At 39.9% G+C, this 16442-nt stretch overlaps 1 protein-coding gene across 1 annotated transcript in view; it reads left to right on the plus strand.

The window, feature by feature from the left end:
• Positions 1-16442, plus strand: part of Me1 (malic enzyme 1) — a 99238-nt gene that overhangs the window by 66705 nt on the left and 16091 nt on the right. The window contains exons 7-9 of the mRNA XM_051207725.1: positions 753-862; positions 7499-7596; positions 9159-9272. Coding sequence (XP_051063682.1) covers positions 753-862; positions 7499-7596; positions 9159-9272 — 322 coding nt within the window. The remainder of the gene's footprint in view (positions 1-752; positions 863-7498; positions 7597-9158; positions 9273-16442) is intronic.

The raw sequence follows: 16442 nt of genomic DNA on the forward strand, positions 1-16442 counted from the left end.
TGGGTTTGTGCTAATGTACACACAAATATGAAAACAGCTACTCAGGACTTCTATGATCCTAGCCAAGCCTTACAGTTGGATTTATCTGCTGTTTTGCTAGAGTATGATGGTCAGAAAAAGCAAAGGGGTGAGGGAATCCAGAGAGTTATCCCATTAACTGTTTTGATAACAGCCTTTGGCATGGATGGATAGAGTAAGGGGGATCAGGAGGACCAGGAAAAGAGGGTCAGGCTTCATATACTCTGCACTACAGCCCGTTAGTGAGTTTGACATTTTCCCAACAGGGTTGTTTTCTTTCCACCTATCACTTATTTTGCTTCTACTTTCCCTTGTTTTATAAACCGCTTTGAAGATAATAGTCGATTAAAGCTTCATTAACTTGTCAGTTGGCTTCTAAGTGTAGCTAGAAGTGCTGTTTCCTGAATAACTGTAGTTCTTTGTTTATATTACTTTTACATACCCTTCATTTAACTCAGAAGATTTTGTTTGTACTGAGTTTTAAATTCCTTGAGGATATGGATCATATTTTGGACTGAGTTTTGTCATTTGGTGTTATTCCACAGTACCAGCCCACTCCCTTTTTTGTGGTAAGTGTGATGTCAGTCCTTGCTGATAATGTGTTGTACATTTATGCCAAGAATCTAGATAGGACTTTTAAAAGAAATTGGGATGCCTTCTCTGTGAGCTAGATTTAAATGTCTGCTTAAAGTGTTATTTCATTAACTTCTAAAATGTATGTTTTTGCCTCATAGGTATGGCATGAATTGTCTTATTCAGTTTGAAGATTTTGCCAATCGGAATGCATTTCGTCTCCTGAACAAGTATCGAAACAAGTATTGCACATTTAACGATGATATTCAAGGTAATCACATTTCACTGTGAATGGGTCAAGAATAACATCTGGAATAACATTTGGATGAGAGAGAAATGCCATGATCTGTGTGAGCAGTGATGGGAAGAGGCACAGTGAAGATGTCTAGAAAGATCCTGTCACAAAGTGATTTTGGCATGCAAGCCAAGCAGAAGCTTGGCATGCACCTCTAGGTTGTTTGATGACTCCATCTCTACCCCTCCATACACATCAGAAAAGGAGGAACAAGCTTAAAGCTGTATTTACACTTCAGGTGACTATTTCAAAAACACCAAGAATAAACTGAAGGACTGACATGGCAGGTGACTAAGGCATTATCATCACAGTGAGCCAATAGGACAAGTTTGTGTTGTGAAATGTTAGGGGAGGGAGCGAAGCATTGAACTGAGAAGGCACATGTTGGGATGCGATAGGTCATAGACAGTCCGCCATTATTCAAATCAGAACCTTCCATATTTTCACAACTTCCGGAGGTCAGTAATTTAAAACAATTAATTTTCTGTTCTGAAAGTATTACAATCTCTGGAAAGCTGTCATGGATGGTGAGAAAATATATGCTTTAAATTTCATCTTCACTAAACAATTTCTACTGTGAGATATAAATCCTTTTGTAATAAAACAACAAATTAAACCTGAAATAAACAATGCCATTGTATTAATGAAATTATAGAATTATGTGTCTATGTATATGGAAAAGGTACATATACAGAAACCTAACAAGATAAACAGATGAAAAATAATAACATCTGAAATTAGTTCTCAGCTTTTTTCTCAGGTCCAGTAGATATTAGGATTTATGTTGGATGGTTTTAGTCATAATTTCTGGTTCTCTTTCACATTTGGGAAAGCATCTTAGAATGTACTATATTATATATACATGATAAAATCTCCAGCTATTATGACTTAATAAGAAGGAAATCTGTGAAAATAGATTGCACGTTGCTTAAGGATATAACTGTATGTACTCCTTAGCTGGTTTCTAAGCTTCACTCCAGGAAGTGCTATCTCTGTTTTTTTGAGACAGTGTCTCATTTTGAACATAGAGACCTCAGGCTCACAGCATCCTGTTGGCTGAGATACAGGAGCCGCCAGCCTGGCATGGAAATAGTCTGCTGCATTCTAGTTGATAGTTGAGGCTCATGCTTTGGCTGTGGACCTTTGTCTAAGGCGTGTGGGTTTTTCTATTCTAGCTCTTATTGTCTACCCCTCACTGTCCTCCCTCCCTCACCTAGGCACTCATTTCATTATGGTTAGTAAAGGACTGACAGGTAGAGGGTGCACTTAGTTCCAGCAACCTAAAGACCAGGATGGTTTGCATCTCATGGCTATGCATGCTTTTCAGTTTTGCCTTAATGTCTCTGTAGCATTCAGCCCTGTCACTTGTCCTTTCTGAAACTACTCTTGTGTGTTGCCCTGTCACCGCACCTGCTGACTTCTTCCTACTCCCCTGGCTGTTCACTCTTTCCCCTGACTAGCACATGATGGAGCGCTTCAGGCCTTCCCTTTGCTCTAGCACTATTCTCTTAGGCCATATTCCATATTCTGACATTGAGCATGCAGGGTAATTTCTGCATTTAGGATTTCTTTGAACTCTAGGGTGGTATGTCCGTCTGTTTATTAACAGCTCTTCTTGGATATTTCAGAGTTACCTCATTCTGAAAGCATTCCAAAGCAAATCCATTTCCTCCCCAACCCGACTGGTTCTCCCTACAGTCAGTCTCCTTCTCAGTGAATCCTATGGTCTCTTTCTCATCGAATTTCGGCCAAGTGCTTACTTCCATCACTAAGGCCTGATGGGAGATGTCATTCTGTATATGTTTCTCATACTGGTTAATGAATAAAGCACTGTTGGCCAATAGGAAAGCTAGATAGGAGGGACTAGGAGACAAGGAGGAAATAGGAAGTAAAGAGGAGGAGCCAAGATGGAGAGTTGGGAGAAAGCAGTATGCCGGCCGTCTCCCCGGTAAGGGAAATACATAGATCAGCAGAAATGGGTTAATACTTAAGATAGAGCTAGCTGATAAGAAACAAGTACCTGGCCAATAGCATTGTATCAAATACAGAGTCTCTGTGCATTATTTGGGGCTGGTGCGGCGGCAGGAGGAAATACCGTACTCCTTACATCCAATGAACTGTTGAACAAGCCTTTCGAGGGCTGGGGATGTATATCAGTGGTGGACACTCGTTTAGCATGAACAATGCCCTGGGTTCATCCCCAGCACTTTAAAAACACCACAACAAGCCTACATCTCCTTCTCCTATAGTATTTTACACCTTTGCATTTTGTGGTTCTCACAGAAATATGTATAAGGATCTTAAGGTTAGTGTTACATGATTGAGACCCATTATACAAAACTAATGGTGATCAGAGTTCAGTTTCAGAAGGTTAAATCACCAAACAGGAATGTGAGTGACAATTTCTTTCTCTCAGCAGCAGTAATTAAGATTTAGGGCCTGGGACACATCAGAAGTAAAGCCTAGAAATCAATGCAGGATTCAAGTCAAGCTCCAGGGACGTGTATGAGGTGTGCTGAAGATGCTGGGTGGAGAATGCTCCAGGTTTGCCAGCATGGAGGCAGTAAAATTGCTGGATTTCCATCTAGCTGCCTGTGCACACAATGCTTGCTTATTTCCTCACAGGGATTTCAGAATAATAGCTACCCTTACAAAGGAAAATACAGGTTTGAGAACAACTCATCTAATTCCTCAGTAGAGAAAACCTATGGAAAGTCCCTCAGTTTTGATTTGACTAGGAAAGAGCAAACCACTCGAACCTTTCTCCACTCCAGAGCTGTGTCCCAGTGATGGGTGTTTCCTCATATTTCTCTTTGATCTTTTGAACCCTATGCTTTTCTCATTATGCTCATGGATGTTGTCAGTGAAAACAATTATGCAACTATTTCAGCCCTACAATGCAGATAAGTGCTTTTGCATCATGTTCTTGGAGAAGCTGTTTTTTCTTCTTTTGAAACAAATATGTTATTTAAAGATACTATTTTATGAAAATTATCTGATTAAAGAAAAACATAGCTAACTATACTAGTAATATAAAATAATCTTAAGTGACACTGGGTTTGCTGTAAAGTCATTTTAGCCATGTCCTGGGGAAATGTCCTGTCCTGTCCTTGCAGCTGTCCTCTCCCTTTGCTGAGACTTCTGCTCTGTTGCTCCCTGCTTGCAACCACTTTCTGTTAGTATCTTCCAGTTAAGAAGATTGCATGAGTGTGGTTCTCCACATCAAGTAAATAAATTCCACTTAATTTTTTTTTCAGTATAGCATCATTCCCTGCCCACCACCATGCCTGATGCTTTCAAGTCCATATCCCTGTTTTTAAGTCTATTTTTCTCTTGCTTTAGTGACATTTGTAGGGGAGGAGGAACACTCGTGTGCACACTCTGCCATTTTCCACAGGGAATCATCCCTGCCTTTGTGTCTTGCACATACTTCTGCTGCTCTGTGTGCCCTCCCACCCAAGGCTGAGGGCATCTCCCATGCCCTGCACTGCCATGCCCACGCCCTGCCTGCTCTAACCGTGAGCTCAGCCTTTGTAAACCCACAAACTTCCTCAACAGTTTGAATGGCATCTGATCTATTAATAGTGCATGAGGATTTTAGTTATTTCATTACAAATTGGTCTTGTTAATTGTATAATGTAATTTTTAGTTCTAATTAGATTTAACAAATTACGGCATCAGTGTATCAGTAAAGGTCTGTTTTGTTATTGTTTTTGAGACAGGCTGGCCTTGAACATTCCATCATCCAGCTATAAACTGAGATTATCATGCCAGCAGTTGAGGTCATTCTTTGGAAAAAAAAAAATCAGAGAGACTTACAGCCACAGCAAAACCTCTGTGTATATTAAAGACATATTACTTGCGGATTCATACTGGGATGGAGTAGCTCTTGTCCACAGTATTTAGTAAATTTCATATTTTTCCTGATTTTAGAATGAGTGTTTGTCTAAATACAGTGAGACAGTTTGAGGCTGGAATCCAAATCTAAATACAAAGTTCATTTGTGTCCAGGGAATGCCATATACGCCTAAGTCAATATATCACAATATTTCAGCACTTGCATTCCAGCTAAGTAAGATCAGGTGTGAAACATCTACTGTCATGTCAGGGCTGGAGGGATGACTCAGCAGTTAGGAACATTTGCTGTTCTTTTTTTCTTTCCTTAAAGGTTTATTTATGTATCATGTATACAGTATTCTGCCTGCATGTATCCCTGAAGGCCAGAAGAGGGCATCAGACTTCATTACAAATGGTTGCAAGCATGTGGTGGCTGGGAATTGAACTCAGGACCTCTGGAAGAATAGGCAGCACTCTTAACCCTGAGCCATCTCTCCAGCCCCATTTGCTGTTCTTACATAGGACCACAGTTCAAATTCCAGGACCCACACTGGACACTGCAGCACCATCTTCTGGCTTCTGCCTGCCAGACGCACTCAGATGCACACACATACACATGCACAGTTATACAATTAAAAAATCATTTTAAAAAATTTGAGAGCCTGAAAGAATGGGAATTTTACATGAGACATACAACTTATAGATCTTGTTAAATTTTAAGAGAAAGCCTGCCTTTTTAGTATTGTGTCAACAATGTTAGCTCCTTTTTAATACCAGCAGTCCAAGGACAGGCCTTCCCTCTGACTGATTTAAGTTTAATTTTAATATAAGAATTAAAACAATTATATGATTTATTTTACAAACATTTTTATAAAATTTTCATTTTCTACACTTGCTTCTCTACAAAGAAATTTAAATTAGCCACCAGCTGTGTACAAGAATCATGTTAATGGGCTGGAGAGATGGCTCAGTAGTTAAGAGCACTGGCTACTCTTCTAGAGGTCCAGAGTTAAAATTTCCAGTACCCACATGGTGGCTCACAGCCATCTATAGTGGGATCTGATGCCCTCTTCTTGGCATAAGGGCATGCATACAGATCGAGTGCTCATATACATTAAACTTTTTTTTAAACGTTAAAAAAGGAAAATAGTCATGTTCACATTAAATTTTGATAGTGCTAAACTATCTCTCCGATCTTACCAACTGGTGCTATAAAGAGGCGACTAGACATTCCATTATGTCCCTAGGAAATACTATGGATAATGACTTAGTATCCAATACAGTGAGAGGAGACTCATTCTCCCTATTTAGTCATGTCTTCAGTAAAGCATTTTGAACTTTAATGGAATGAACATGACAATGGCACATCATAAGTAGGCAACAAACTTTTACGTCTGTCACCAAGTGTCTGGTTCCATGAAAAACAAAATAAAGCACTGAATAATGGTAAGTAGTGATGCTGGTAATGTTCCAACATTGACTTTTCAGCTAGTTAAATCTTATAACATTGGGACAATCAGTAGATATCTTGGAATCTCATGATCCCAGAGTTGGAAGTGAGCTTACAATTCCTCACATCTAACTTTGGACTGGTTTTTACCAGAAGAACCCAAGAAGAACTAGCTTGAAATGCTGCTTATGAGTAATTACTCAACATGGTAACTGGACATCTGTTCCTCCCTAATTTTATCTGTTAACAGTTCTCATGAGTGTGTCTTGGTGTATGGGCCAGACATCATGGCATATTTCCTATATAAATCAACCATATTTTGTACAGAATTCCTTTTGTTGTGGTTTTGGGGATTAACTCAGGCCCTCTGTGCACCAGACCAACATTCCTCACCAAGTCACATCGTCAGCTCTTTAGACTTCCATTTTATATTATGTACAGAACAATGGGTTTGTGCAATTTATGACTTGTCACAGTTCATGAACATTGCAGTGGTCTTACTTTCATCTATTGAGGTCTAAGTATTACCAAGTAAAGGTATTTTAAGTTTGGTCAGACTTTGCTGCTCACCTGAGTAATATTGAAATAGTAGAATGTTACCTTGGAGGTGTAAAATGTCCATACAGCTGGAAGGTATTGCAAGAAACTGAAGTCCTATTTCAGGAATGAAGCATGAGGATATTGAGCTGCGTAGTCTTATTTACAGTAAGAGTGCTAAGGCGTGGTCTGCATCCATGGTGAAGTCCTGTGATTAGAGTGGCGCCACTTCTGTACCTGTGGTATGACAAGGACAACCATGCCCTACTTATTTATATGCATTCAGTTAGCATGTAGGGGTCTAGCAGGACTTATAGGTAGAAAGACAGTTAAAGCATGTGATAAAAATCAGATTTCAATTGCTGTTAGTGGCTAATTTCTCAAAGTTAAACATTAAATTCCAACCATATCTGAAAAACCATTTACTGTGTATCTCCTTTGTGTGGATTTCAAAGTTCTGCCAGGGCTACATGAGACCCAGCCTTGAAACTCTAAAAACCAAAAATGAAAAGCAAACAGAACCCAGACCCTTGCTGTTATCTACCATCCATCAAAAGAAGTTCCAGGGTCCCCTTTTGGGGGGAGTTTTGAAGGATTTAAACTGTTGTCCTAAAATACTGATGTCCTTAGCCTAAGAATTTTGTTTCATATGCCAGCATGGAGACAGACAGACAGGCAGGTTCTTTCTGTCCCTGTTATCCTGTCATGTGATTTGAAGATGTGGATAAAAGCTGAGTCTGGCGGGATTCATGTGAGGATTGCTCAAGGGTATTTATCACTTGTTTTAGGAACAGCGTCTGTTGCGGTTGCGGGTCTCCTTGCAGCTCTTCGAATAACCAAGAACAAGCTCTCTGATCAGACAGTGCTGTTCCAGGGAGCTGGAGAGGTACCTGCCTTGTGCACTGCTTACTTTGTCTTGATTAACACGTGGCTAGCATTGGCTCAGTACTTACTCAAGGTCTTGAGCGCTCTCATAGTGTTATATTACAGCTGTAGATGCACGATTCTACCAGTTATAAGGCACTTTGCCATGATAGGAGACTTTGGAATTATAAAACATTTTTAACAGTTTAAATTCATGAGATCATCAAATGTTACCCTTGACTTTGTTATGCACATTTAAGGCTTAATACAGAATGAAGTTACCAATCTGTTTTGCATATGGCAACCTCTATGAATTTAAGTTAGTATGCCTGCCCCCCACTGTCCCAGTCAAAAGTGTTCACAGCCCTACACACAGTCCAACATGTACATATATAACTGCAGTTGTTTCTAAGAAAATCATTTTGAATTAAAGATGCATAGTAAATCAAAACTATTATAACCAAGGTATTTGAAATCATTGGAAGAAATTGTGTAAGACCAAATTACATAGCTTCTTGGAATCATTGTCAATACTCATTTAAAAGCAGAAAGCTAATTCACCTCCCAAACAGAATAAAATCGAATCTCCCTAAAATTACAATTACAGAATTTAAAAATGAGAAAATACTATGGCTAGACAGGCATTTTGAGGAAAAACTTTAAAATTAATGAGTATAAAACAAGTTGTTCCATGGGTAGAAATGTGTACATACTGTGTATTCATTTTGCTTATTTTGAAATATGAGCTATAGCTAAAGTGAATACATGAAGACATTCAGATTGTGATCACAGACTCACTTTCAGACTGAAATTACAGCCCAGTCTACCAACAGCCCTGATATGTTAGCCCTCTTCTGGTAAGCCCCTCTGCATTTCCAGAAAGACACTGGCCAGTTCTTGAGTCTCAGCAGGAAAAGCAATATTCCTGGTTGGACAACTTGTGGGCCCTGATTTGTTCCTGAAAAGATGAGCTTTGTGGCATGTCACAGATTATCGAAGACTTCATCAAATTCCAAAAAAGATCATTTTTTTTTAATTGGGAGAAATTTTGCAATGCTTTCTTTTCCTAAATAAAGAGGGTGAATAAATGCTGGCCAGGACATATTTCCTTTCAGTTTTCTGCTATTGTCTAATTGGTCATGATCCCATCCAGATGAGCACACTCCTCATTTCAGCTGGAGGAGTGTCTTTCTAGCAGTAAGCCTTTGGTCCGTTGAGCTAGGCTGACAGGTGGTTGTGTTAAACGTAGTGTTTTCTTCTTGTGCTAGTCCTGACTGCACTCTAGTTACAACGAGAGTCAGATATACTGACGGGGTGCCACTGGCATGTCTATGCTGACTAGCAACCCGAATCATAGTGGTTGTGTTGTAATTAAGTGGAGTGAGTAGTGGTCATTTTGCACACCCAAATGTGACAAAAATGCTTAGCTCCTAGTGTGAACTGAAGACTAAAGCTCTGGAACTCAGCAGGCAGAGCTGTTTTGCTATTCCTTACTAGTAGACAATGTGAGGTGATGTGTGTTACTCCCAATAGGACAGTGGAACAAGTTTTGAAATCTTCTTTGTTTTTGTGCTTTATTTTCAGGCTGCCCTGGGGATTGCTCATCTGATTGTTATGGCCATGAAGAAAGAAGGTTTATCAAGGGAGGATGCTATAAAAAAGATATGGTTGGTTGACTCAAAAGGATTAATAGTCAAGGTAAGAAAGAATCCGTGTATGTGCCTGATCATTGTTTTCTGTGCCTCCTTAAGAAGCCATGTTGAAAGATTAGCATTTATGGGGTAGGGAGATCAATCAGTAAAGTGCTGACTGTGTAAGCACAAGAACCTGACTTCAGACCCCAAACCTGAATTCCAAAAAGCCAAGCACAGTGGTGCAACTTGTAATCTCAGTGTGAGGAATGCGAATAACCTACTGGGTAAGTTCTAGGTCAGTGAGAGAACCTGTCTGAAGCAAAGAATGGTAGAAGGTGAGTAAAGAACCATGCCTCAAGTTGTCTTTGCCCTTCACATATACTCTCACATATATGTGCACCTGCACACCCAAGACAGTATGCATCCCCATGCACACATGCACACACACATACATGCACACGGTAATACTGATCTCGCAGATGCAGAAGAAAACTGTCAGGAATGGCTTCCATTGTGAGTGTATCCTCACCACTCTGGATCATCAGTCTGCTAGGATTAACTTAGTTTTCCACAGAGGCAGTTGGATGCAGGCACGGATGAGACACCTACACAGCACACTTTGGGAAGAGCAGGCTGTCACACACAGCAGGTTAGGAAGGAAGGAGGGAGTGAGGGAGCTGCCCACGTACCAGCTGCTTTGCCGCAGTTCGCAGTTCTTGAAGTTGGAAGATCGTGAGGACAAGGACTTCGTGGATGGACTGCTGGAAGGGGTCCAGGGCCTCCTTTGTGTGGTTATTGTGAAAACCTGGTGGTGACAGGTGTGTAACCTGGCTGCTGTGTGACTTCTGCCACCGGGTGTGTCACTTGCTCTTTTTTAAACACAATAAAGCACATGCAAGCCCCCTTTCATGTGAAGACTGATGGGTGGCAAGCTGTGTCTCTACAGGACAGAGGGAAATGATCCGAATGTGACTTTCAGGGAAGTCTTCTACATGTATCTGGAACTTTTGAAAGTTATGTTGCTGAGCCTATTGTTTCCATTCTTGGAACTCTGTCCTAGAGTTAGTGTGCTTATATTGTTTTAGGTGTGAGGATATTATTAAGACTATTTGCAATAGTGACGTTTTATCATACACTCATTTTAATGGTGATCTGTTATACTTCCAAAACATAATAGTCAAATAGATGTGGAATAGCTACAAGTATGAAAATACATTTAAAACTGTCTTCAAAGAGCAGTAAATGACATTAAATGATTCAGAGTGTCAGATAAAAAGATAATACATGTTTTATATAGTGCTTGATTTATATGTTTGATGTATGAAAGATACAGAAGACAAATATCAACTGCATTTGACTTTACAGGGTTATTATTACAGTGGGAGCCCCAATCCCAGGGCTTTGCACATCCTAGGCAAATGCTACACCACTGTACCCCTTGCTCCTAAAACTTCCATTGTTTATAGAATCATTTTTGTATATTCCAAGTTCTTAGTGATTGTAATTCTTAAAAGCTAGAAAATATGTTTAAAATGGACTTGCATTGATAAATTTTGACTTAAAGGAAGAGAAAGTATATGTACAGCTGTCAATTTAAAGGTGAAAGGTGTTGAGTGTATTTATTTATTTGTTTATTTATTTATTTATTTATTTATTTGCGATAGAATTTTACTCTGTAGCCCTGAATGACCCCAACCTCCCTCTTTAGATTAGGCTGGCCCCAAACTCACAGAATTCTGACTGTCTCCGTCTCCCAAGGGCTTTGATTAAAGGCGTGCACCACCATCACCTGGAAACCATCAAGAGTAGCCTTCTTCACTTAAAGATTTGTTGCTTTCAAGAATTAGAATGGCTAACAAATTATATACTGTGGTCACATCACATATATTGTAGTTGGGAAATACTGTTCACTGCATGAAATTTTCCACTAATCGGGCATTGTTCTAGATTCTAGCAAGTATATATTAAGGCACTTGATTGCAGGGTGCTCCCAACATAAGGGGAAAAGTGAAGATACAAAAGTGTTGTCATGGTGTCTGCGTATGTAGGGGAGACACTCCTCACTGCTGTGGAGAAGGGGGAAGGAAGGCTGAGGCACCCCAGAGCATGGACATTTCTAAGGCTAAGCTGAATAGGAAGAGTTCAGAGTTACTGTGGAGTCTCCACAGAGATCTGAAGTTCCCAGTACATGACACTGAAAGGGAAAGATGGTGACAGGTCATGGAGAGTCCTGATGGAAGGGTTGTCACAGTCACACATGTGGCCAGGCCACACCTAACAGTAGTTTGTTGAGTGAACGATGAGGGGAATGCTGGTGGAAGACTGGGCAGGTGCTAACGGATGTACTCTGCTTGCTGTAAGAGACTACACGGGTGGCACAGGGCAGGTGAGTCCTGAGAGGAGTGAGCAGGAAGGCTTGCCTTTTCAGTCGCCCTGACTGCACTGTGGAGGATGGTTTGAAAGAGAGACAAGGTGCAAAGTTCTTGTAGTAATCCAGAAGAGTTAACAGAGGTTTGAGGGAGAGACTCAATTCCATGGACATTTAAAAGGAAAGGCTGGCGTGCTGAGAGCTTGGGGAACAGGAAGGAGGAATAGGGTAGAGGAAGGAATCTAGCTGAACTCCCAAGATATCTAGGTATAAGGAGAATTAAGAGAAGCTAGTTGAAGGGAAACAGTGAGATGATGCTGTGGGCTGCACAGTGGAAATGTCCCTTCAGTGGCTGGAGATCCAAGACTGACCTTTAGGATAAGATCTGAGCTGGACAGAGGAATCAGGGACCAGCTATACACATGCTAGATGCCTCGTAAAACTACATAAATCATCTTGACCCAGGAATGTATGACATTCAAGAACCCACATAGTGGGAATCCGTGACTAATTTCTTGTCATTTTAATGTGAACTCCACACAAGTATGCATAGCTGTTAGCATAATTTTAGCATAGGTCTGCAGAACTGAGACTCTAGGCTCCAGGGGTTACCATACTCAGAATGACTGCAGTTGTTGGCTAGACCCAGCCGGCAACTTTTCCTTCATGTCCTTTACCTGCCAAAATTGAAAGGTTAAAAGAGACATACTAAGTTTTAATTAATAAATGCTTCATGCCATTAAATAGCTCAAACGCTTGTATTTATTTTCGTTGGGAAACTAATAAATTGTAGATAAGCTAGAAGATTACCTTAGTCCTGCTTTCAAATTTGCACAAATCTTTTGTGTGCTGGTTCTCATCTTTAGTTAGTCTTTACATAACTCCTGAGAGTCAATAATAATTTTATTAGTTTATAATGAACTTGGTCATAATATATCAAATGATTCATAAAATTTAAAGTAGAGCATTTTCTTGGTGTAACTCCTTCACACTTTAAAGACTTAAAAAAATCCCAAAGCTAAAAAGTTAGGCTTGTCAAGTTGTCTTTGGAGTGTTATCATAATTAGACTAAATGGCTTTTATTGTAACATGTTTTCTATTTACATTTTTAATATAATATCATGACTGTAGCTCTTCCTACCATTTGCCTATAACCATATATGCAATAGGAGTTTGTGCTACAGATTGTCAGTGATATTAATATAGTATTATGTAAAAATACTGTATAATACATCAGTACTAGTATAGTTGGGATCAATTATTTGGTTACTGATGATACCTTACTGTAGTATTGTATAGCGAGAAATAACCTGTCAATTTAGTCACCTAAATTAATACATAATAGTATAAATAATCCAGTACTTACTAAAAATACATATAAAAATCTTCCCAGATGAAAACGAGAGCTGAGAGAGAGCAGTGTGACTGCTCAGGATTGCCAGCTGAGCACTCCCTTACAGTGTCGTTACCTGCCGAGCATTGCTAGAGAGGACAGTAAGCCACAGCATGGAGGGACATGGCCACACTCACCAATTGCTTAAGGGGCTTTCACTAATAAGCCAATTCTGTGCTTAGAGAGAGTATGGTATGAACGTACATTCATGTAACAGAGGCTAGTCTGAAGGTGATTTGGACTTCAGTTTTATTTTCTTCTGTTCTAAGTAATTCACTTCATTTTGTTTTTTCCAGTTTGCAGTTATCTACTTAGCTTCTATAGAAAGAGATAGTGAACAAAGGTATTCCATATGCTATAATGATAGTTGGGATAATATTATTTTCTTTATGAAGAGAAATGTTAGGGCTTGAAACTCTAGGCTGCGAGAATTTGTTCTTTCCCCTGTGTTGTTTTGTCGGAATCTGAGAGTGGTTACGTACCATGTCAACAATGGTTAACATTTTATATATCCTTTGATTAAAAACAAAAACCTATCTGCATTCTGGGTGGGTGGTTGCGGCACATGCCTTTAATCCCAGCACTCCTAAGGCAGAGGCAGGCAGATCTCTGTGAAGCCAGCCTGGTCTAGAGTAAGTTCTAGGCCAGCCAGAATTACACAGATAAACCCTGTCTCAAAAAACTTACATACATACATACATACATACATACATACATACATACATACATACATACATAAGTAAAATCTAGCTGCTATGAGATTTAGTAGCTTGGAAACAAGTACCCAGTTTGATTACTGTCTTCCTTTCCAATTCAAATAGAAGATGACCTGTGCATTTGTAGGTATTTAGAAGAACAATAGTCTTTGATTATATGTACGGTTTTTCAAACAGAAAACAATGACTATTAATATTTAACATGCAGAATTAAATATTGGTGGAGTTCATTTCCTACTATCTTAAATCTTAGCTTGTTTGAAAAAGCATGTTCTCTGTTGTTGCATCTTCTTGTACTAAGAGTCAACACAAAGTAAGGAGGTATAGGGATTAAAGAGGCAACCTAACAAAGAAATTTCTAGCTGTCCCTAATATATTTGGCACAGGACAGAAGGACGAAAGGAAGAGAGGGAGGGACGCCGGGATGAGGGGAGAAAGGAAGGAGGCCAGACTACCAAATCTAGGGTTTCTGAGGGAACAGATGCCTGCAAACAGTTTGTTATAAGAAGGCAAAGATCAAGGGTTTCTATCAGGTGAGAATAAGGTTGTGACAAGTAGCACATAAGGCTATGTGTGCACGTGTGTGTGCATGGAAGGCTGGCATCTGAAAGCAAACAGCAGCAACTGAGTGAAAGGCTGGAAACCCCTCTCACCAGCACGTGCAGAAAACCATGCTCATATATTGTATGTTTGCATGTATCTACACACACACACACACACGTGCACACACACACGTGCACACACACACACACGCACACGTGTACAGTGCCTAGCTCTCCAGCCTAATTCCTTGCTAGGAAGTACCATCTTTCTTAGTCAACCACCACATCTGTGTGTCCTTAATCCAGTTCCTTGGACACAGAACCTGGAAAACCTGTCTGGGGCCCCAGACTCTACTCTGCCTAAAGTAAAGGAAAAAAGGAAAAAGATGATTTTCATATGCAGCTGAAGTGACTAGTATAGGAGTATACCCAAATTGGTTTGTTTTGGGGGAGGGGAATGAGCCAGAACTTTAGAAAATTGAAAGTAGAAAGTTACAGGCAATAGCTGCAGTGCCAGCAGATGTAGACAAGGCTGTCCCATTCCAGTCGTTTCTTCTTAAGCATGGAAAAAGCTTAGCAGACTATTTTTTTTATTTTTATTTTTTTATTTTTTATTTATTTTTTTTTTGGGTCTGTGTTCTGCTTCTGTCCTGTAGAGCCCCTCAGCCTCCTAATATTACTGTTCCATGATTCCTGGCTGTCTTTCAGTGTTCAGTCAGCATTTGTAAGTCACACCAGGAAAAAAAAAAAAAAACCCTGGGGACTAGGCTGTGGGAGATTTATGCTTCCTAATAGTTGGAGTGTATTCTGCCAAGTTCAGGCTTCCATGGCCAAGACCTGACAGTGGTTACTGTGATTAATAAAGCAAGATGCTGCAATAAAACACACATCTCTCCATTTTCATGGAGATAAGTGACAGATGTAGTGAAAACTCTATACCATAGGAGTTTGGAGATGTTCAGCATAGTGTTTATGACTCTTTATGATTTGTTTCACAATCTAGTGAATTTAGAGGTCTATGTACATAAATGTTTTCCATTAATCTTGGGTTGTTTTCACAACAATATTATCAGAAATCTGTTATTACAAAGTTATAAGTCATTTTCCCTTACTGGATGTGCCATTTATAGTTTTCTGAAAACATGACTTTAAAAAAACGTAACTGTAGGGTTATGATAGAACAGCCATTCTCAACATGGGGTGGCTGTTTCTCATCACCTAGCCAGGAAGCTGAGGCAGGATAGAAGAAAGGGGACATCTTGGGGACAGAGGGGAGAGGAGCATCTCCCTCAGGCATCCAGCTGAAGCCTCTGCCAGTGGAGAAGCAGGACTGCTAGCACAGTGAACAGATGCTTATGGCCTTGTCCCGACTGTAAACTAGTTTTCTAGGAATCTTGCAAGAAACCAGAAACCATCTTTATAGGAAAAAGACATCTAATCTTAAACCCAAGCATCTGCTGACTTTGCCTTATCAGATTATCATTTTTTTTTTCCAAGGCAGCTGGAACCACTTCAGAATCTCATTATCAAAGGAGAGAGAGATGATGAAAAATTAGAGCCACCAAAAGGGTATAAATGCTTAATGTTAATACAATTGTGACTTTGCCGTAGGGAGCCCACACTTCACACTTTGGTAGAGAAGCCCACATCATGCTTTCAGGTGGGCTCTCTTTCCAAGCCCCTCTCTTTCTCCCAACACTCATGCTTAAGCTCATAAAATATCTTTAGTAACATCTCCAACTATGGGTCAGTGAGAAGGCTCAGCAGATTAGGCCACTTGCAGTACAAGCCTGCTGACCACAGTTTAATCCCCAGAATCCATGTACCAGTGGAAGGGGAGAACCAATTTTCATATGTTGTTCTTTTTCTTCAACATATATACTGTAGTTAGCACACACATTGCTCCCCCAAATAATAATAGTAATGAAAATAAGTATCTTTAAAATTAACTCTTCAATTTTTTCTTCAAATTGGCTGGTTCTGAAATTCCTTTCTGTATCAAAGCCGTGAGTGAATCCTGGTTTGGTCAGAGTTGGAGTCGGAAAAGATGAAAGTCGGCCAGGCTGTTGAGAGTGACAGTGTGGAGCAGTGTCTCTGTTCCATTACCATTTCTAAATCTTTTGAAAAATACTCAAGGCCTCACTCAGGAGTGGAGTTAGAATGGAGTTATCCCTGGAAGCCCAGCTGAGGAGTCTCTCTTTCCTTAGGTTACTGG

Source organism: Phodopus roborovskii, unplaced genomic scaffold (assembly GCF_943737965.1).
Source record: "Phodopus roborovskii unplaced genomic scaffold, PHOROB, whole genome shotgun sequence".
In the NCBI taxonomy this organism is placed as follows: domain Eukaryota; kingdom Metazoa; phylum Chordata; class Mammalia; order Rodentia; family Cricetidae; genus Phodopus; species Phodopus roborovskii.